Source organism: Parasteatoda tepidariorum, chromosome 10 (assembly GCF_982258835.1).
Source record: "Parasteatoda tepidariorum strain Cologne lab strain chromosome 10, Ptep-v5.0, whole genome shotgun sequence".
NCBI classification, from domain to species: Eukaryota; Metazoa; Arthropoda; class Arachnida; order Araneae; family Theridiidae; genus Parasteatoda; species Parasteatoda tepidariorum.
The window spans coordinates 28,431,801-28,456,705 of record NC_141764.1 but is presented as its reverse complement, the minus strand read 5'-3'; the positions used below and the strand labels follow the sequence as shown (position 1 = coordinate 28,456,705).

General features: G+C 30.3%; 1 protein-coding gene across 1 annotated transcript in view; it reads left to right on the top strand.

Annotated features, from left to right (window-relative positions):
• The window catches only part of LOC107452159 (cell adhesion molecule Dscam1), a 71,698-nt gene that overhangs the window by 14,286 nt on the left and 32,507 nt on the right, over positions 1–24,905 (top strand). The window contains exons 3-8 of the mRNA XM_043050066.2: positions 6,121–6,282; positions 7,303–7,449; positions 7,554–7,847; positions 20,480–20,749; positions 22,907–23,317; positions 24,294–24,458. Of these exons, the coding sequence (XP_042906000.1) occupies positions 6,121–6,282; positions 7,303–7,449; positions 7,554–7,847; positions 20,480–20,749; positions 22,907–23,317; positions 24,294–24,458 (1,449 nt within the window). The remainder of the gene's footprint in view (positions 1–6,120; positions 6,283–7,302; positions 7,450–7,553; positions 7,848–20,479; positions 20,750–22,906; positions 23,318–24,293; positions 24,459–24,905) is intronic.

Sequence of the window (24,905 nt, the reverse complement as noted above, 5' to 3'; positions counted from 1 at the left end):
ACGAAAAAAAAAAATTGCAAAAACTTTTTTCTCTGTTGTGTTCTTTTTTACGGACTGTATTGATCATAACAAGAATCCCGTTGAAATAAAGAAACTACGAATATACTATTTATTTTGCTTTTAGTATTATTTCCTCACAGAACTTTTTGTTCAACGGATACTTTCCTCTAAATTTACAGAGAAAAAAAAATAACAATGGATAAGCATCATCAATATCTTTAGTGCTTCTTTTCTTTGTTTATAGTTTGAAAGACTTATTCTTAAACTTATAAGGCTTTTCATAAATCCAACAAAAGAAAATGTAAGAAATAAGAACTAGAAGCAGATATTTGGAAGAATTTTTTTTTCTGTATAAGTTTTTTTATTATTTTGTTTTGAAAATAAATGATTTACCTTATTGTTATATTCCTTTCCGAATCTGCAATCTAAAGGGTTTAAAATTTGCTGGACCACTAAACTGTACAAATTTTCTGTAACCGTAATATGGTACAGAGCTAGTCTACGTTGTATTCAAACTTAATTGACTTGTTCCAACATGAATGGGAACAGTGTTCCACTATATTATTCTCCGTATTTTTGCTCAAAATAAAATTTGGCACGTATCGGCACTTATTATAGAAAAAGATCATTTTGGTGACAACTTGGCGGTGACTTGGTTTATTTAGTTTAGAAGGAGCCTGCGGGATAGAGTTATCGCCTCTCTATGAGGAGACCCGGGCTCGAACAAGCGGTGGCTGATCAATACGAATTCTGTAGCCGGCTAGCACTGACCACAGTGCTGACGTAAAGTATCTGTAGTGGTAGACGATCATGGTTTGGAATTCCCTTTCCGTAAGGCTAACCATGGGATGTTTTCGTGGTCTTCCTCTTTATGCGACGCAAATGCGGGTTAGTTCTACTTAAAATTCTTCCACGACAGCAAGTATTTACGAAATTGATCTTGCAGTCATCTTGTCGTCAGGATTAGAACGAAAATTATAAGGACAATGAGTTAAACAATGTTAGTCATAAACTTAAAACTGGCTAGGCTATTCCACGACGGTAATAAAATAAAATAAAAAAACTACTCTGACGATGCATATTATCTTTTTTGGTAATAGTTTAAAATCGAGGCCCCTCTCATTTTTGGAGATTGGGTTTTGAAGAATATATGTGTAAATAAAAAACGAACGAATCACATAGAGGTAAACAAAGGTTAGGGTAACCTGAAGGTGACGTCATTGAAAGCACAGACTGCAAAGTATACCACACTAGAGCCATTTTTTATGTATCCATGGGTCATTTATAGATATTTTTCTTTTATCTATTTTAGATTCTTATACTAACTTATTTGCTTAATACATTATTTCTAAGAACTTAGTCGGTATTACAAAAAAAAAAAGGAAAGAACATCGTTTTTTTAAACAATACACGCATTATTGCTTCATATAATAAGCGCATTTGAATTTTTTTTCCCGTAATATCAAAATGTATTTACTTAATATATATATATATATATATATATATATATATATATATATATATATATATATATATATATATATATATATATATATATATATATATATATATATATATATATATATATATATATATATATATACAAGGTCTGGCTATTAATTTCCAGGACTCATATAATAACTCAGAAGAAAATAAAATTAAACGCATAGCCATTTAATATTATTCGAAGTAATCCCCATCAGCCGTAATGCACGTCTGTGCTCGGCTGTACAAATTTCGGAAAGAAGTTTTTAAGTCCTCTTTCGGAATGCTCTTTAATAGTGACGTTACAGTCTTCTTGATGGCTTCGACATCTTGAAATCTTGTCCCCTTCAGCGAATTTTTCAGCTTAGGAAACAGTCTGCGAGTGCTAGGTCTGGAGAGTATGGTGGATGCTGCATCTTAACGACACCATGCTGGGTTAAGAATAGCCTCACAGGCAGCGCAATGTGTGGAAGCGAACTTTTTCAATTGCTTCGGGCGTGCGTAACGACTGCGGCCAACCTGTGTGTGGATCATCTTCCACGCTTTCGCGTAGTCCCGAAAGCTTTTAAACCATTCAAAAGTTCTTGAGCGACATAATACTTCCTCGCCGTAAACTTGTTTTAACAATTTGTAGGTTTCCGCAGCTGTCTTGCCCAATTTGAAGCAACATTTAATGTTTATTCTTGCTCCATTTTCACTTCGACAACAGGAATTTAAGAGCTACGTTTTAATGCGCCTTTCTACGAGAACCACCTACTTCAGCATGGTGCCGATTGCACTGCACATGCGCAAGAAAGCACTCTTCAATATGCAATCATTAGCGCCATCTTCCGGCTTTTCGTTCTCCTGCAGTTACGTCAGTCCTGGAAATTAATAGCCGGACCTTGTATATATATATATATATATATATATATATATATATATATACAGCATTAGATTTGCAGTTATTTAGATCTCTACATCAGTTTCAATGAGATAGAAAATATTTCCAGTTATTTTTCCAAATGAGATGTATCATATACAGATGTTTTTCTCAAACAAAATATTAATACAACTTTTAAAACCGGCACTTAGTGCATTATACCACAGAGTAAAACTAATAATTTAAAAAGAAAGTTATTTGTAGCAATTATTGTAAAAAAAATATAGATATTGCTTTTAAATTTCCCTAATATCAAAATTCAACCAGTGTTACACGAAGGAAAATATTTATCATAGTTATGGCAATTACACTGTAAAATATTCTAGATTAAATTACGGTATAAAGAGCCGGCACTTTGGATGCACTATCCATAATATCCATTTTACAGTAAAATCCATTTTTACCTTATAAAAGTATACCTTAAATTTAAGCTCTACAGTAAAATTTATTTATTAGAATTACTTGGTGACCTTGCGATAATATTATTACTGTAAAAATAGTACGTCTCCGTAGAAATGGATAAGGGAGAAACGCAATTTGAACACAATTTTTTACAGTGTGCCCAATATTCAAATCAATTTTTAGTAAAATAAAGACATTTAGGTATAATGATCTTGCACATTTCATGTTTATGGGAGGTAAAATGTTTCAAGTTTCATCTTCGTGCTGAAATTCAGGTGCTTAATATTTTTACTTCTGATAATTCAGACTTCTTTGTGAAGTAAATAAATACAGAATATACAGAAGCGATATTTTAGTTTTTGTCAGTAAGATGCCATTTAACTTCCTCACTTAACAAATCTCTCAGTGTATAAATAAATATAAAAGTATATCGCTTTTTACCACCTTCTGAAACTTGTGACTCCCTTCTAAGGTATAAAGCAAAGCTCCTAATTTAAAATTCCGAACATTTCCTCATAACTTTTCGGAATTGTTATCTGTCAGTCTGTCTTTATATTTCAGAAAATTCGACAGAATCTGGTGTTGGAAATAAAAATGAGTAACAATTCATGCCGAAAGAGGGAGTCAATTTTTTATATTCCAGGAAAATGTCACCGCGAGCAATATAAGGCTTCTAAAAGTATTGAGGAAATAAGAGGTTTCGTTACAAAAAATGAATCAATGATAGGTTGAATAAATAAAGTTTTAGAAAAAAAATGATATATTATAGAAACACAGGTTAATTAAATTAATATTTAATTTATTTTGACATCTTTATATGATTAAAATACTTTAACTTGTATTAAAGTAGTCCTAAATCTAACTAAAAAAATCTAAAAAAAATATTAAATTGCTTTAGGAGATGATAAAATTTTAAAACCATAATCTATATCCTAGTTCAATACATCAAATAATTTTTTCTGAGAATAACCTGGTCAAAATATGATTTTGATTGAATTTAATGCTAAATCTTTTAAGTTAATTTAATCATGTTTCATAATTAAATATTAAACTGTATTTTTCTGAAAGACAAATCATTTTAATTTTTCATTAAAATTCAAAGATCTGTAAACTTTAATTAGGGTTTTGAAGGATTTAATGCATATAATTATGTCAAAAGTCTTAATTAAAAGACCAATTTTTGAAATATTTCGTTTATTTTTTTATTTTCACTTGTGTATGAATTGTAGAATGAAATACATACTTAAAATAATTTCAAATGATAAAGGTTTGGAGTGGTAGAAATGTATGAAAAAATTAACTTTCTGTTCTTAAAATAATTGTTTTTTATGTCACTGCTGTAAAATATTTTTGTAATTGTTTCTTTTCTACCGCTGGAAAAAAATGATTTATTATCTGAATAATGATTTTTATGCAAAATAAAAACAATAGTAATTCTTAAATAATAGCATTTTTTAACTTTAATTATTATAATTTATTCAATTATTTATATAATAAAAACTGTTAAATAATTAAATTCAGTTAAATATATCTATGAAATGTAAGGAACAAAAAATAAAATACCTTCAGAGAGTCAATTTTTTTGGCATAAATTAGCATTGTTCTTTATACCCTATTTATGTATTATTTCTATATTGATTATCAGTTTAAGCAAACTCTCTAATTGTTAGGCTAACTAAGACTCTTTCTCAAAGTCACTATCGTAATTTGAAATTATGATTTTTTGCGAATAATATGCTATTTTTATAACTGTTACGTAGATTTTAGCCTATCTAAAGATTTCGCTATTTACGCTTGTTAAAATGGCGTAAAACGTCACTACGGAGAAAAGCCACACTTTCGTGAAAATGAAAAGCATTTGCTGTCTAATTTTTTAATATTTAAAAACTTACTCCAATGCTGCATTACCTGCGCTCATAAAAATTTACAAAAATTGAGGTCCCGCAGTGGACTGATCTTTAAGACACGGTTCCCAGCAGATCACCGAAGTCAAGCATCTCTGGCTGCGGTCAGTGTGTGGGTGGGTGACCACTTGGATCAGTCTGCGTAGGGACCGAGGGTGTGCGGTATTGATCCTCGTTAAACTGTGCTACCGTTAAGTGCTCCACTTCGCGTGCAGGTCGTTGGGCTGCCGAAGCGGAGGTGCCATCCCCTCTGCAGAGGATCAAAATTGTGATGGCATGTCTTCGGATTATCCTCAGGGATGTTTCCCAGGCCGTCGCCAATAGCACATTGTGCAGCTCTAGTGCGACGGAAATGAACTACAACAAGAAAAATGGAGAATAAAGTAGTGATTTTTATAATTTTCATCTGAGGGAAAAAATGTCACCAAATAGGCGTTTTTATAAAAATTTATAAATATATATATATATATATATATATATATATATATATATATATATATATATATATATATATATAGTTTAAAGTCATACAATTGCTTCAAGTGTAAGGCCTTTAAACTTTTCCTTTTTTTTTATTTTCCTTGGCGACTGAGCTTCGAAAAACAGCTTTAACAAATGAAACAAGTTTCACCAGTTCTAACATAGTAATGCGTTTGAAAAAGTAGTAGGATAAAAAGTAAGTAAGTAAGATAAAAAGTCAATTTACACGGTTATTAAAAAATATCTGTCAAAACTATAACAGTAAGCATACCATTACTGGTCAAAAGCCCGGTTATTGTGAGCTGTATTGTAATGCATTAATCAAGCTACACATCGCCACCATATAGGACAATGTAGAGGTATACTAGTAGAATTACGAACTGTGTCCTTCACACTGCACAATTTTAGTTCTGTAAAATATTCCGGATAAAATTACGGTAAAAATTACCAGCACCCTGAGTGCCATTTCTTTTACTGTGAAATCTATTTTCACCAAAACATATATTACGGAACAAAAAATCTGTTATACCGTAATTTTTAGAGTATTAATTACCGTAAATTCACTGAATCACTCAAATTAAATAAATATTACCAGCATACTACTCTACGGTAAAAGGGTATTTTTACCGATGATGTACCACATCTGTCAGTATCTTATTCCGTTCTTTGATACAGATTTTTTTACAGAGTATTTTATGAAGCGGATTTTATACAGATAAAAAAATATTAATAAACGAGACGTAAATAATATAAACCTTGTAGAAATAAAAATCGTTAAATAATATTTATAAAATAAAATAAAACAATGTCGACGCAAATGTTGTGTTCCACATAATGTGTTATATCGTAGATATGTAATAACAATTAATAAATAATTTAAAAAAATAAGTTATTATTAAATCTAAATATTGTTTTTTTTTATTTCAGTACTATTACAAGATTTCGATATCCACTTATTCGATGAATTTATTCTCAAGGGTAATACAGCTATTCTTCGATGCCCTATACCAAGTTATGTTAATGACTACGTAAGAGTTAGATCATGGGAAAGAATGGACGGCTTCATAATAACACCTGCTTTAATAAATGGTAAGCTGCATTAAAAATTGAGTATAAAAATTAGTTATAATTGATAATTTTAATTATAACTAATAACACTGGTGAACATTTTTGTTTTGTTTTCATGAGCATGGGATTTTTTATTAGGACATCTTAGATACTTTCGTATCGCTGATTTCAAATCTGCAATCGGCTTCTTTCTTCAAGTTACAATTTTTTTTTAAACGACAATTTTTGTCCATTTTTTTGTCGAAATATGTAGTTTAAAGACGTTCTATATAATAGTGAATCACGTAAATGTTGCGTAAAGCTTCAAGGAAAGTTAGAGTATATCACCAGGACTAAAACAGCATAGGAACCCATGTCTGAAAATGTCGCCATACGCCACAGGGGACGCTCCCCATTATTAATTGAACTGTAAGTTTCTGAACTGTTCATTTAAGGGAGGACGTTCCTTTCCTGAAGGTGCACTCAAACTTTCTTACCAGTTCTTCGCGTTATAAACAGGACTTCCTGTTGTGTTTACCGTTTTTAAACCTGTTCTTTTCGATGAAAAATTGACTAAAAATTTCATTTAAAAAAATCTGTAGCTTTATGAGCGAAACTAATTTAAAATCCTTACAACCAAATTATGCAAGCTCAAGTACTTGTCTTAATGCAACTAAAAATATGTTCCCCAGAGAAATCAATATTCACTATTTGTTATAAATTAATTATTAATACTATTTTTTAATAATTAATTATAATCCAATCCCTTAAAATTAAATCAAACTAAAATAACTAATTAATTTTACGTTAAATCAATAATTAATGTTATGTTTACTTTATCTCATTGTCAGTGATAGGCAATTTATATTTAATTTAAATATTACTTATATTACATTTTATTTTTGTCATGTTTAAATTTTGTAAAATACATTAAATTTATTAGCTTAATTCCATTTCTACTCAAACAATCCTTTACAAAGTTGACTATCTTCTATTGATTGTTACACGAGATACGGACTATGATATTCGGTTTATAAAATATGATTTCTTTCTTTGTAATAGCGAAATATGGAATGCTTGAAAGTGGTGATTTATACGTTAAAGACACAACAGATCATGATGGATCATACAGTTTCCGTTGTCACACAGAAAACAGAATAACTAAAGAGAAGAAAGTGAGCAAAAACTACTCCAAATTAGTAATAACAGGTAAATGAAGAATCAAAAATATTCTAAAAGTTGCTATTTGAAAGCTCTCACATAATAAAATGCATGTCTTTCTTATTCAAACATTCAATGTATTTCCTCTCTAGAACCACATCATAGCCAGCCTCCAAGGATCACTCTAAAATATAATAGGGTATCTGTAGCAGTCGGTCAACGTGCAACACTACCTTGTATTGCCCAGGGGTTCCCGGCACCGTCTTATCGTTGGTACAGATCCGAGACAGGGCTGAAACCGCTACCAGATCATACTCTTCCTGTCAGTCAAGAAGGTGGAATTCTAGTGTTTCATAAAGTGACTTCTACTGATTCTGGACGATATGTCTGCCACGTGACTAATGTAATAGGAGAAGATAAAGCTGATACTGAACTAATCGTAGCAGGTTCGATTTTAGTGACATATTATTTATTTCACTTGAAATAATCAACTATATATAATCAACATTATTTATAGATGAAAAAAATATCTTTTTTTTGTCACTATGTGCTTCTTATTCATGTATGCAGAGTATAACAGGCAGAGAAGGATAAAAGTGAAAAAAGTAGACTTGCTGGAGGAAGTTCTTATTTTGGTTTGATTCAACTGTATGAGCATTAATTTATTTTGCTTAGTTTCTAAAGCTTAGTTTGCCTAGTTTTTTTTTAAAATTTGCATACGTTTGCTAAGTTTCTATATTTTATTCTTTGAAAAAAAGTTTTTAGTTTTAATTTTTTTCATTTCAAAACTATTTTTGTCGTTTTCTATCAGAACACTACGTGATTGTTTTGGATTAAAACTAAAGAATAGAACAAAACACCTGAGAACTATTGATGAACTATCTGCGTGAAAGAGTTAAAACGATTCTCTGCTATTTTTTTCCAAAACTGAGGCAAAATTATTCTGAATTCACCATAAGGTTGTGGATACATTTGAATTCTACCCTACAGAACATGACCAAAGTTTTTTTTTGATGATCTAGTATTCTTCAAATCTATATTTTCCTTTTTCCAGAATCTTGGCATAGGTTTTCTGGACGGCACGGTTGTGTGTATTTAGTCATCACGACCCTTATCTCCCCGTGCAGAAGATAATTCCATCACTAACTAAACGGCTCTTTCAACTACGCGTGTATATATGATGGATTTTGCAACTTACTTCCAATCATATCGACCGTTTTAGTTTTTTTCTAAAGTTCAGTGCATGATATATGGTAGTGGATGCTCGGTAAAAAAAGGTAGTGGATATTCGGAAAAAAAAAATACAATTCTACCAATTGAGTCTGCATGGTCGTTTGTCCTAATGTTAAGGGGCATAATAATGTGGACACGAACAGTTTCACTACTTCAACCTTCGGGATCTCATTCTGGAATACTTATTGCTAATCATAGTAATCAGTCGAAAAACAATATAAATTACTAATTTCAGATCAGCAGGAAGATTTCTTGCATTGTGACAGCTTACGGAAGATGCTGCACAACGGCTTTACCGAACAGTTAATTTCTCGTTGCAGGCTAGACTTTTGCATACACTTTTACAATGTATTCCACAATAGTCCGCATTTCAAGTAATTGCTCTTCTGTAATAATATGTATAAGCAGAGCTTTGAAATTTTTTTGCTACCCACTGTCGCTAGAGAGCTATCCTAAAACATTTGCAATATTTTTGAATATTTTCCAGAACATATGACTTGATAAGAATTTAAAATATGTCTCTGATCAGTACTTAGTTCCCCTACAGCGAATAATGGTAGATCAACAGTGATTTTTCTAAACTTTAAATTTGGTAGTTGCTTATACACGCTCAGAAGTTTCCCCTTAAGACAGCAATATGTAAGAGTAATATGTAAGATAAGTATTTACATGTTGACACCGTAACAAATAGCCTAAAGATAGCTCATTTGCACGAAATTGAAATACCATCCAATGTAATGGTATTTAATATGCAACATAAATATCCTAATTTATCCCTAGTTCATATCAGTTTTGACTGCCGTTTCAGTTGATCCAATTGCTAGTATATATTTAGTGGAAGACAGGCATGTTTTCAAATAATGAAAAATTCTAGACTCTAAAACATTGAACTATACTGCCACAATAAAGATGAGTTAAAAGGCTTATTTCTTTACGTACAGAATCTTCAAGAAGTTAACCGCTTCTCAGATGTTTTATACATTTGATGCATATAACTTTTTGATGACTATTGAGTGATTCGTTCTTTCGTATTTTTGTTTTATGTTTAAGAAATTTAGTAATGTTACTATAAAAAATAAAAGCGATTTTAAAATCACTTTAATATTTAAAAATTGAAATAAACTTAGATGAAAAGCAAATAAAAACTCAAATTGGACAATCAAAACTTTATTTTTTATGTATGCATTCATTTTCCATAGAACAGCCATTTAAAACACGTTATAGCATATTTGATTGTAATACGAAGGTTGTTGTTGTTATTGTTGTTTATTTACGTCGCACTAAAGCTGCACAATGGGCTATTGGCGACGGTCTGGGAAACATCCCGGAGGATGATCCGAAGACATGCCATCACAATTTTGATCCTCTGCGGAGGGGATGGCACCCCCGCTTCGGTAGCCCGACGACCTGCACGCGAAGTCGAACACTTTACGGTAGCACAGTTTAACGAGGACCTATACCGCACACCCTCGGTCCCTACGCAGACTGATCCAAGTGGTCACCCACCCGCACACTGACCGTAGCCAGTGATGCTTGACTTCGGTGATCTGCTGGGAACCGTGTCTTAACGATCAGTCCACTGCGGGACTGTAATACGAAGGGTTCCTCGAATTGTTGCAATCTTTCTGCGTTGTATCATTCGAAAGTCGAATCTTTCCTCGTTCTGATATCGTTTGACTCCCCAGTTTTTAGTTTAGTAACCATTAAAATCAGCCTTTCCTCTTGCTATGGCCTAGTGCAGAATGATTTGATGGCAGGCTAAATTAGTCCTTGAAACTAGGTCAAATTGCATAAACATATGTTACCGCACCACAGAAACATCTTCTCTTTGTTAAAATGAAAAATAATTTCGTCATAGCTTCCTTTTCGTCGTATTGCATATTACGTACATACCAAGTTTCCTCGACATTTGATACCAGAACTTTCATTACATTGGTCGAAACAGGTTAACTATAAATTGCCACCCTATGACAAGATGCGACCAACATGCATGAATCTAGCATGTTTGCATTCCTGCATCTACGATTAGTTTATTATTTATACCTTTTTTAAAATTTGAATATTAATTCGAGATATTAACTACGTAAACACCAAATTAAGAAGGAATTATCCGAATAACTCTAAATTTGATAAATTCTAAACGAAAAAGTTTCTAAAAGCAAATGAAAAGAATTGAGTTAAAAATTGTGTTTTTAATGTAGTTCCACTTTTGGAACAATGGCACTTAACGAAAGCCGTTTTTTATTGTAGTTACTATCACTACAGCTGTGTTTCTGTATCCATATGTCTTTTTTAAAAAAATAATCGTTTATTTTTAAAAGAATTCAAAGAAATTGCAGGATGTATCTTAGGAAATAATGATAATTTCACCGTGTTATAATAAAACTTAAAATGATCATATATTGACGAGATAGTCTACATATTCAACCGGAATATGTCATAAAATATTCCAAAAGGAGAAGAAAATAAGATTTCAGGATATTTTCTAAAATTTTTTTTTTCATATTTTTCGATTCTGTTGCCTCATCGAATTTCCGTTTCTTATTTAACTTTATAATTGGACTTTCACTTTTTAATTTTTTTTATTTCCACTCGATCTTGGGATTTGATTTTTCTTTCCCATAAAGTAAACGCAGACATAAAAAGTATAACAAAGTCCTAATTGTTTTTATCTGTGTTTTCTAAGTAGAATATTCAGACTCGTCAAATTTTTAACTGCAGAACATATGTATCTAAATATCTACATTCAAATTAAAGAGCACATTGATAAGCCACTTTAAGTTTAAATGCCAAATTGATCACTGTCAAATAACGCAATAAAAATAAAATAGTCAATAATCATCTGAAAACAAGCATCTTATCAAAGAGAATTTCTCTAATAATAGATAAAATATCACGAAGTAAAATGGACTGATCGTAAAGACACGGTTCCCTGCAAAACACCGAAGTCAATCATCACTGATTAGAGCCAGTATCGGGTGGGTGACCACTTTGATCAGCCTGCGTAGGGACTGAGGGTGCGTGGTATCGGTCTTCGTTAAATAGCTCTACAGCAAAGTGCTCGACTTCGCTTGCTCGTCGTCCGGCTACCAAAGCAGTGGAGTCACCCCCTCTGCATTGGATCAAAATTGCGATGACATGTCTTCGGATCATCCTCAGAGATGTTTCCCAGACCATCTCCAATAGCTCATTGTGCAGCTCAAGTGCGACCTAAATAAAGTACCTACCTACATCAAGAGAAAAAAGAGAGAGAGAGAGAGTGAGAGAGAGAGAATGCTCAGTGTGAGTGAATCTTTATTTTAAAATCATTGCTTCTCTTAAATAAATTTCATATTAACAATTAAATTAAATTCTTGAAGCATAACTCAATGAATTTCGTGGAATTAAAAAATGGAACTCTTAAAGCGCTCATATTTCAGAAATGAGCATGTTGATTGGAACAAATACTTTTTCTTTAAACCAAAGTTGACCAAAGTTGATTTTAAACCAAAACTTAGAATCAGAAGTCGAACTGGAGGCCATAATAACCTTTCGATATCACGTAAATAGCATATTCGTCATATGAGAATTGGAATTTGATAAATTAGAATGCAAAGAGGGGAAAAATTTAAAAAGTGTGAAAAAATACTTCATAATGTAAATTTTTAAATTTCGGTGAAATGTGGTTATTCGGTTATTCACTAAATTTAATATCAAAGCTCATGCTCTATTTTGGGAATATTAGCACGTTTAAAGCTATTCCGCGTATAATTATTCAAAATGTAACCCGTTAAAATGACAAGATTTGTGTCATAAATGAGAAGTAATAAAATTTATTTTTTATAAATGAGATTCATAAAACATGTATTTAAATTTAAGCAGTATTTTATTCAAAATATCAAAGATATATGAAGAGAAAAAAAGGATATCTCACTATAAAGTAGTCTTCATATTCAGGTTTAATACCAACCATAATAAATTCATCAACGATAATGACTCCCTTATCTTTGAAACTTTGAGCATTCTCTATTAATATCTCATATTTTTATCTTCATGAAAATCCTTACGTCAATGAAAAGTACTTTGTTTCAAAACAGATTTTTAATCAAGAAGCCACATCCACGGAAGGCACGTAAGATAAATTCATAGCCGCTATTTTACTGCCAGTACTTTCAGGATGCTATTATGCAAATACTGCCAAGCAACATTTAACATCTATTTTTACTGCATCCTTCTTGCTCTCTTTCACATTTATGGTGCTATTCAGAGGCAAATCGCAGTGCAATTTTCTTTGATGCTTTAAATCGGGTAAATAGTTTCCAGTATCCTCCTACTGTCAAATGAAATAACCTTCATGGATAATGTTCTGGAATAAAACATTTTGCCCATTTCCGGCAAATCTCTTGCGGTAAGATCTCCCCTCCAGCTTGTATAAGCTACTTTTTTTACAACATCTTAAATTTTATCTTTTATTTCTCTTGGTATTTGGATACTTACGAAACGATATAGTTTGTTTTGAGATTTGAAACTGACCACATATAATAAACAATATACATTTTTATCAATCATTTTTCAAAAAAAAAAATTATAGACGGCAAGCAAAAAAGGGAGTAAGAGAAAGGTTAAGAGAAAAAATAAAAAGGTGATAAAAATAATATATAAATCTGAAATAATCAGAAATAAAAATATATAAGGAATTTAATAAGATAATAAGAAATTACTTAGAAGAATAATACCATATAAGGAAAATTCACTCAATAATAATTTATTACCTCTGTTCTCATGCGTTGTAATATTAATTTATACAGAAGAAAATAAATTAAATTATAAAGAGAAGAAGAAGAAAAATTATAAAGAAGAAGAATTAAATTATAAAGAGTTAATTAAATTTTATAGAACAATCATATTATTAATTCTTTGAAAATATTAATTGTTCTTTCAGAGTGTTTTATTTGAAAGAAATTTATATTTCCGAAGATGATATAATTAATAAACTTAGCTATTTCCTATAAACTATTCTTAATTTGTGTGATTTACGATTTCTAAAAACGATATGTTTAATCAAACTTAAATTCTCTAAAAAAATTTAAAAGTAAAAGTTTTGTTTCTGAAGATTTTAAAACAAGAAAATAAAGGTAATAGTGTATGAAGAGTTTAAGTAAAAAAAAAGTTAATATTTCAGATTTTCAATGATTAATTTTCCAGAGAAATATTAGTTATTTGGAAAGTTTTGAGTATGAAAAGTATAATTGAATCACCCTAAAAAGTTTTTTAAAGGTACAAAAAACCAATAACCTAAAACTATCCAGTAAAAAATACAAGTTTCTTTGTAATGAAAAAACGCCCAATATTTTTATTTTAAAATAAACAAAGGTCAATATAAAGGACTAAAAAAAGAATAATATCTAGTAGTAATATAAGTAGGAATAATATATAGAAATGTATATAATATGGAATAATTCTAGTACTCATCTAGTATGATAATTCATAAAATCTTTCGATTAATTTCGTAGATCAGCTTCTTGAAATTTTGTTTTAAATTTCTGATCTGGTTTGAAGATTAACTACCAATTCAGAAATTTGAATTATATTTGCATTTTAAGTTTAAATTTATTTTCAACTATTTTTCGAATATTATTATCGAAAATAAGCATAAGTTTCATTAATTAGAAGTATGGTCAAGATGTTAATTTAATTTAGAGTTCTTTGATAATACATATTTTCTGCAAATAAATTTAATGCCTATTTTTTGCAAATTTTAATTGCGGTAAGTATGGGTTAGGTGAAAAAGAAAAAGTACTGATTAGGTATTTGCATGGACTGACCACGAGGCAACAGTTCCGGAATATGTATCAGCTGTTGGCCATAATTTTCTCCCACGTGGTCAAAACTACCCCCAAACTTTGATTTTTGAGAAATTTAGTGGGGTAACTATGGGCACCACTCTATGAGCAAACATATGTTACTTAAAATGCTTTTTCTACATTCTTAAAGAATCATAAATTCATCCTGAACCATTAAAAAATTAAACAGGCAAAAAAAAGAAGAGAAAAGAATCAAAAGTTGACATAAATTACTCCAACCGACCCTACAGTCTCTAGCAATAGAGTAGAAAATCCTTGCACATTTAATTAAGATTCTTTGAATGTGCATTTAGAAATACTAAATGTTAAAATTTATAAAATTACAAAATTGTTTTTTTCTTAGGAAAAAAATTAGCCCTTTTCGAAGATTTATACAATTAAAGATAGATTAATTTTCATAATTTTTACAAAAACATAAATACAATGCATTTATTATCGTAACAAAATGATCCACTTAACCAAATAACACATATCTTAAATTCATCGTCAAAGTTACCTTTCCTATTCATGGTTCTATAAAACATTTTGTGGAGAAAAAAATATCTGATCTACGTTGAAAAAACACAGAGCACAGCTTAAGTTTTTTTTCGATTTAGAGGAATTCTTTGTGATACTTTAAAATTTCTTCGATTTTCTTTTCTTCTTCCTTTGTAAATCACATCTTTTAAGCCCGCTTTCTATAAAACATTCGGTGTTGTTTTCGAAATATCATGCTCTTAGATTCGAATTCTAAGAACACTTCCGTGCCTTAGCACAAATGTATATTTTCGAAAACAAACAAATCTACTTTGGCTCTACTGTAGTTGTCTATATATTCACAAATAAGCATACATTTCAAGAAAAGGGAATCATGAAGGTTTTTATGTTTCGAAACAAGTAAAAGCGTACTTAACTTTTTTTGGCATTCTAACATGGAATGAAATGTTGAAGATAATATAACTTTATATTGTATCATAGAGAGAAAAGAATCCCACATAGTATATCATGGCAAAGCATTATTGATACATTTATAATAATCTTTAAATAGTAATTCGATTATCCTACTACAAAACCATCATTTTATACAGTGTTATTTACTGATGAAATTAAAATGTTATATTGGTTTTTTTGTTAAATTTTTTTTTAAGTCATGAATTTGTGCCGATGAAGAAAAAATGATAGGTTATTTTCAAATACTAGTGGGCTGCGCCCCCTGCTAGTAACGCTCGCCAACCCCCGAAAATTGCTACGCAATCTTATATGGTTTGCTTCGCAAACAAACCTCGCTTCGTTCGCTACTAACTTAGTACATTGCAAATGCACAAAATTCTAAAAATTCATAACAGTCATTTAAATCCATATAACAACTTTTTTTTTAAAAAAAATTACATCTTTTTAGTAAATACTAAGTCATTAAAATAAATTTGAATTCAAATAAATGACATATTTAAATCCATATAACAACTTTTTTTTAAAAAAAAAAATTACATCTTTTTGGTAAATACTAAGTCATTAAAATAAATTTCAATTCAAATAAATGAAATATAATTCGGTAAACCTATTAGAAATGTGTTATGGTATAAAATCTGAAGATAAAATTTCTAAAACTGATATTTCTTTTAAAAGGTTAAAATTTTGGCTACAATTAAGTCTATTAAAAATTGAAATAAGTGTATTGCAATGGAAAACCTGCATAAACAAATAAATTCTAGTAAAACAAAAAAAAAAATAGTGCGTGGAGTCCCTCAGCGCGAAAGAAGTTAAACTTCGCCACCTCCGACGTTAATTGTAGAAGAATCAGCAGTCGTAGATGGATCACTAAATTCTATTCAACGACTCTTTTTCCTGCTCCGCTCGCTTCCGTGCTCTGTAATCACGGTAACACCAGTGGAAGTGCTTGTGGTTGCCTCATCGTCTCGCCCTGGAAAATGTATTTGTATTAATAATGTATGTGAATGCGTCATAATGCAATTTCGGAAGAGAAAACCTAACAATCAATTGATATTCACAAGAGACGTACCTTGACATAACCTTAAATCCATCGCATTGTCCGTGTGATTGTTTTCACTAATTTTTTACAATTGTTATCCACTAAATTTGAAAATAACCCTATTAAATTATATGTGTATCAAAACAAACTAAAAAAATATTTATGGAAAAACAATACTTTTATGACTTTTATTATTTTTATGCTAGTGAAAACCAAAACAATATGGAAATGAATGAGGGAAAACTGGATCCTACCACGTGATTTCCCAGCCAATAAAAATGTAGCGTTAAACGTTTAACGCAACCTTGTTGGAAGTCGCATAAGAAGTATAACTTCAATAAATTCGTGATATTAATCAAAAATCGTCAAATAAATTCGTAATATATAATTTCGTGAAAAAAAGTGTTTTCGACAAAATACTATAGTTCGCGATCGCAACAAACTATAGGGGGCGTCGTTGTATGAGACGCATACCTGCGATTTCTATATGAACCGTCATTCAGTTACTCTGGAGACGTCTTTAATGTAGCGTGTAGCATTGTAACGTTCCTTCTTTAATGTGGCTTATTAAATTTAAAAAAGAAAAATGTTTGATATCCTTTCTTATACAGCCGAAAACAAGATGGTATCTCTTTTTTTTTAAAAAAGGAACATCCAAAACACATCGGAAAAATATTTGTAAATAAACAGAAAAAAAATATGTATCTTCTTATTAGAGTTAAAACCTAATGCCTGATAAATAGTTTTACTAAATTTAATGATATAACCTGAAAGGCCTATTTAAACTTTACATTCCATAGTTTTAAGAATCATATTACTTCAAACATTAAAAGAAGCAAAGAGTGTACATAAGCTTCATAATTTTATGTAATTTAATTTTGTAAATAAAGTTTTTTGACAAGTAATTTTATCAAAAAATTTTAAGTTTTAATAAAAATCATTATTTAGAAACTGAAAAACGTAAAGTAAAGAATGCTTACGATACAAAAAAAAAAAAAAAAAAAAAAAAAAAAACAATTCTAAAAATTCCTTCTATTAAAATAAACAACTTTCATGTTTTTTCTTTTTTGATTCATAATCGGACTTAGAAAACTATTCTATAGAAAACTATCATCAAGAAAAAAACTACTTAAAAGTAAATCTTTTTATTTTATAAAAATTAACACTTACCTGCTTTATAAATCAGAAGAATTCCAAAATGATTTGTTCTTCGATTTTTGTTACCATTTTTTAGTGCTACGAAAATGCGTCTTTGGGATTTGCCAAAAGTAGAACAAGATGCAATTTTATTTTTTCTGGAGCGAAATATTTTGCCCATTGTCCACCGAAATCCGATAAACTACTTTGATTTTAAATAAAGTGTTTCGTTTTATGATTTGTCACAAAAATTGTAGGTGTAGATTGGCGGCACTTAAAAACAGCCAAATCTGTAGCTGTTGTGGCGTTAATACATAAGTACCGAATTTTTATTCATACTTTTCTGAATCATATTACTTGAAACATTAGAATATGCAAGAAGTATACATAAACACATAATGTTATACCATTTATGTTTTCAAAAAAAGTATTTTGACAGCAATTTTTATCAAAAAATTTTAAACTATAAAACGAAAAGTAAAGAATTCTTAGGATAAAAAACGATTTTAAGAATTCTTTACATTGAAATAAAAACTTTCATATAGTTTCTTTTCTTATAATTCTTAATCAGACGTAAGAAACCATTCTGTAGAGAACTATCATTAAATAAGAAAAAAAAGTTTTACAAGCTAATTTTTTATTATAAAAATCATAACACTTACCTTCTTCATAAAACCGCAGAGTTCCAAATGAAATGTTCTTCGTTTGAAAGTTTTATTTTCAAATAATATGTACATAGATTATCCCTTTATTACTTTTAGATAACATACCACACATAAAAATTTTATAATTGTAAGACCTCGATATGAATTTGAATATGTAGCTTAAAAACAGAACAGCTGAATTCTAGTTGAAATTATCTATTCTTTCAAAACTAAGAAATACTTACCAAGAAAACGATAAGAAATTTATTAATCATCAGCACAAATGACACTATTTTAAGTAATTTGGTTGATTCTTTATTGTTGTTTTCCGAATTATATAGATACAGAAATATATACTGTTCTATAACAAAGAAGAATTCTATAACTATTGCAGTTCTTGACGTTCTGAATTCACATTTCTTTATTGGAATGACGAAAGCAATGTTGACTTCATTTTAATTTGTAATGAATTGAAGACAGAAAATTTTTTTTACCGTAATATACACATCTGTAACAGCAAGTGATCATGAAATTGTAAGTTATGTTGTTGGTAATAGAAAGGTAAAAATTATTGAGAAATTGTTCTTCAAATGCTTGGCGTGTTCTGCTTCAATGTTTGGCATGTTCTGGTTAGTTTTTTCAAGTTCTTCAGCTGTTCCTTAGGGAAATTTCGATTTTTATTTGCTGCTAAGAAAATGGCGTCCGTCATGGCCGATGATTTTGATAGAACTAAATGAAAACGTGATAAATTAATGTCTGATATTTACAGGCTCCCGATAGAGGGCGTACTCGAGCGTTGCGATCGCGAATAGAGATCTATCGACAAAGACTACTCACTTCTGCCTAGCTTATGCTCGCTCTGGTTATTTCAGTTTCCGTTTTTAAAAGCGCTATATGTTGACCCATCTGAGCTAGATTTGGCATGTGACATTTTAAGCAGCAATCATTGGTCAATTTTCTAGCGTTGCCATTCGGGGAGTTGTAATGAGGCTTTCTTTTGTCACCGTGTAAGAGAAATATATATATAGATACATCATTTTCAGATTAAACAAATTTTCAAACCTAATTGTTAAACGACTCTTACTTATAAGGCCATAAGTGCGACTTTTACAACGATATCCAGACTTTCATTTCTCTTTTGAAACATTTGTACATCCTTAACAGAAATAGTTTTAAGAATTCTATGCAACTTTTTCTACTTCTGAATAGAATAAAATATATATTTTTCAAAAGACATTTAAGTTACCATAATTTAAAGTCTTTTACTATTAAAAATAAAAATAAAAAATACAAAATTTATATTTCAATTATCTATCATGGTACAACAATATACATTATTTATAAATGTAATCGATTTTATGGCAAAAAGCAGAAGCTAACACATACTAAACAATTGTTCATCATAAGAAATTTTGTTATTAAACTTAATAAATGCAGTGGTATAGTTTGCGCCTTGCTTCGATTTATACATAGTTCTTATGTGATTGGAATTTGGCTTTAATAGTTTATCATAATGATACGATTAGATCCACAATGCGCAAGTGCATTGTACCAATTGAAGATCTAATACGTATAACAAAGTGAAGTTTTTATCAGTCCTTACTGTGGTGCTCCTTTTTCCAGCCAATATAGAATATCAAAAACTACTGATCAGAATTGTTTAATTTACAGCATATATGTTACTACAGTTTTGAAAGCATATAAAAGCTATGTTTTTTTTTTTGAAGAATAAATATTTATGGTTCTTAATAATAATAATAATAATATAAATAGTGTTTTTTATCGCTGGAGAATTTTAGTACTTTGTGACATGTACATATTAGCTTTAGCACTTCAGGCAGCATTTTGAAAAATTAAAAAAATCAGGTCATTAATTTTTTTTTGTCGTATGCCTGTTTAGGCAGTGGAGGTGAGATTGTTCCTGTTTTTCAGTGGCGCCATCTATGGCCAGGAATTCGACTTCTGCCGCACCATTCACACAACCACAACCCGTTTATAGGGCGGGTCACATTCACACACAAAGGAGAAAGGACATAAACACGCAGAGGGAAAAGAAACATCCATGCCTTTCCCGGGATTCGAACCCAGGACCTTTCTGATGCAAGGACAGTTCCCTGCCCCCTACACAGGCCGGTCGGCAGGCCATTAATTCTAACGCGATTTTGAATTAAATTCACATGCTTAGTATTACTAAACATGGCGTTTTCTTATTAATTAATATGTGAAATAATGTAACATTTTATTTATCTTAGAGGCTCTGCGGGTTTCTGTATCACCACCAGAACTGCGATTAGAGATAGGAAAAACTGCCACATTCAATTGCTCCGTTTCTGGCAGCCCCCATGGCATAGTGAGCTGGAAGAAAGATATGCGGACTATAAATATGAATCCAAGAGTAAGTTCACCGAATCCTTTCCTACTGCAGATACGCCAAATTAAGAGACAAGATCAAGGCATGTATCAGTGCTTTGTTCACCGAGACATCTATTCTTCACAGGCATCCTCTCAACTCATCATTGGAGGTAATTTGCATTTCTTTGCACTACTAGAATTAAATTTCTGTATGTTCTGTATTTTTACAGCGTTTATATCAACTTGCCCTCGTGTATGTCTGTTCTGGTGGAATTTTGCAATCGATTTTAAACTAACTTCCTGACTAGCTACAGACTTCAAATTTGGCACATAGTTCAGAATTGGATGACAATACATGAAAATGAAGAGAAAAAGACATACAAAATAAAATAAAATTAAAATTAAAGAAGAAAAATTAATATTTTCGCGATTGTCCTTTGTTGTCCATTCGATTATTTCAAATTAGTGTCACATGTCTGTTGAAAAATTTTGTGTGCAGTGAGTAAAAAAATTGAGATTTTGGAAGTGAGTACAACAAAAAATAAAAATAAAAATAATATTTTTAAAAACCACGTTTTTGTAGTGGAGAATAATAATTAAAAAACAAAAATTTTAAAAACGAAAAACGTGGGGCGCATGAAAAACATAACAGTACATATACACATTTTCTTACTCATACACATGCACAACCACATCCGCATTCAGATACAATTACAGACATACATACACATATTCTCATGAGCACACATACTGTTACTGTTATGTATTTCATGCTCCCCACGTTTCTTGTTTTTCAAATTTTTGTTTTTTTAATTATTATTCTCCACTACAATAACGTGGTATTTAAAAATTTTATTTTTATTTTTTTTATAATTATTGTTGTCTCAGCTGCTACAAAATAGATAGATCTTATAACAGCCTTTTGCCAAATCTCAAGATAATATTTTATGTTATAGGATAAAATAAGAGGAACTGAATTAAGGAAAAAGGCAATTGGGGAACTAAGTTCAGCATTAATAAATATAATGTTCTGTGATTGTGTGTTAAATAAAGAGTGTTTTCTTATCCGTCGAAAAGATAATAATTAGTCGAAAAGAGGATATTGATTACTAATGTACTGTTTACAAGCCATTCGTATTATATATCATAATGATGAAAGGGAGTTAGCGCAAGTATGAAGTGCGTCATGTTGTATATTTTCTGGAAACTTCTTTTAATACAAAACTGAAATGTCTGTTATAATATAGTTACTTTTTGAATTTTTGACCATTTCGCAGTTAATACACTTTTTTTTCGTTGAGGGTGCACAGCTTTTGTTTTAAATAAAAATTTGTTTGAGATTTATTAAATTCAATGAAATTACTAGATTTGACGCCGGGGATGCAAACGTCCTTACCTGAAGAATATTAAGAAAAATAATTACATGTAAAGTTTTTTGTGTTTAAATTAAGTAATTAAAATATTTCTCCAGTAAAATTGAAATATTTTATTGGTTAGAAAACACACGCACATTAATTAGCCAATTCATGATCATTAATTTGTTTTTCTAATAGCAAACAATTGAAATCCTGAAACCAACAGGTTTTAAAACAAGAAAGATGGATGGGACCTTCTCAGCCTCTCTCATTTTCCGTTGTTCTGTAACTCAAAAAAAATTACTTAAAATATTGAGTATTTCTTTTATTTTGCATATTGTGGTTCATTTTAAGTGATAATTTAATCATATACTAGCCTTTCGCAAACGTATAAATAATCTAATAACAAGAATGACGGGAGAGGTCAGAGTGGTCACCTTGATTTTTTGGTATACTTCCCATAGGTTTAAGTATAAGATACTCTTTCGTAGGTATAAGGTACTATAGTTTCATTTTTAAAAAAACTGAATATTTCTGCATATCTATAATAATATTTTTTTGAGAAAAGGAAATGCAAATATCAAAGAAACTAATCTGTAAGTATATTTGAAAAGTCAGTTTTCCATTTTATTAAATATTTTCGTTTAACACCATAGAATTTCGATAAACGAGTCTACATTTTCTCTTAAATTAATTATGGTTATATTTTAAAATTTCGGAGGTCGAATTAATCTATAAACTGCCAGGGAATCGTCAGACTGGCCTCTTTAGACCTTCTAGATATACATTAATTCTCAGTCTTTCGAACGTCAATTAAAAGATATAATTTCTGATTAATAAAATTTCATTAAATATCTAAAATGCGGAACATTTAGATGAAAATATTTTTCTACCTATTTATAATCACTATAATATATCTACAGTAAAAGTAGACACCAAAAATCAAAAAAAAATTTATTCATTTATTTTCAGATTTGAAACCAACCATTAGGACAGCTTTTCCAGAAAAAACGGTTCGTTCCGGACGATTTGTTTCCCTCACTTGCGAGGCTACAGGTCACCCGCAGCCTACAATACGATGGACTTTGGATGGAATTTGGCCATTGTCCACCAGTGCTGGTGTTCAAATCAACACATATCAAACATTGAATGGTGATGTTATCAGTTCAATAAATTTTACATCAGTTGATTTAACCGACAGTGGAATTTACACATGCCAAGCAAGAAATGATGCAGGAGAAAGTAGCTATTCAAACAGACTTAATGTTTTTGGACCAGTTTTTATTCGATCCATCGGTAATATGACTGCTATCTCTGGAGAGACTTTTAAAGTAAATTGTCCATTTGGAGGATATCCATATGAATCAATTGCCTGGAGAAAAGGTAAATTTCCTTTAAGAAGTAACTTGCGTACGAACAATTATTACACTTAATATTTTTTTTTAATTTAAAAATTTATTATACGATTGTATATTTCGAGTCAGTGTGGAAATTACAATGGATATCAGGCATCAGGCATTTTAATCATCTAACTGAGGATTACATGGGATCTAATGGCGTCACATTTAATACAATTTAAACTTTTCAAACTCATTTAAATACTTTTACTGCAATTTCTTAAAACACTTTTAAATAATAACATTTGTAAATAATGGTTTTAGAAAAAAAAAGACTACAATTAGTCATTTCTGCACACGAATCTAGATTATTTATTAATACAAAGAAGACTTCATCTCTGGATGCGAGTGTGTTTTAATCCTAGTAGTTAAATTAGTCATGATAATCAGCAAACTATGATTCTAATCACCAATTCTAATTATAAAATTTGTAATTACTTTGATTTTGAAACTTTATAAAACAAACTTGCTTCTTAGGGAGAACACAGAAAACCATATGTTTTTATCTACATACTTCCTTTTTTCATTTTAATTGATATTTTATATCCGTCTTAATTTTTGGAACAACCACCATCACTTGATTTAAAACAATTGCAACTTTAATCTAAAACTAAAAATATAACTTATATATATAAGGTGTGAATAGGCATTGGTAAGAGCTAAATATATACTCCATTATTACTCACAACTTTGTGTATGAAAGAGACCATCAAAGGTTGCAGGTGAGCTTTTTACACTATTTGCTCACTTTATTAAAAACGAAAATGGCTCAGAAAATGTACTGACTACTGGGCAAATTCTTTTCTTGTTAATTGAGGTTATCTTAGGCATGGGATCAACTTACAAAGCAGTCAACTTGACATGTTTCAATATAGCAGATAAGTTAAACTGAATTTCATTGACGTCAAACTCTGAGATTTGTTTTTACTATTATTTATAAGAATTGAAATATTTTTTTATAGATGAACAAGCTCTTCCTGACTCTCAAAAACAATCCGTGTTTCCAAATGGGACACTATTGATTAAAGAAATGCTATCTGGCATCGATGACGGTGTATATACATGCGAGGTTAGAGGATCAGCACAAGAAATTCCAGCATCACGATCTTTTCGAGTAGTTATTCGAAGTAAGGAAAATATGTTTACATTTATTTTGTGCATTTTTTAATAAATCAACCGTATAACTTTTAATATAAAATAAGCAGTTATTTTATTTAAAGTTAAATATAAATTTTGTCAATGTTCGCTGTTTATCGTTATTTAACATTTGTTTTTGATGTTAACTTCACAAGCAATTTCATTAATGATATTCATCGTTAATGATAATCCGGAGACAATATTGATTCATGTTCACTACACTACCACTATCTAAGCCATAGGGCTGGTAAATGTTTGCAGTTATCATCTCGGATATTTAGTTAAACATCTGGCACTGCGAAAACTTTTCCAGTTAAGGACAAAGATTCATTTTAATGCTGATCCGTAGACAATACTGACACATGTTTCACCATGCTACTACAATTTAGACAATTCACATTGGAAGGCTGATGTTACTAATAATCATCCACCCTTCG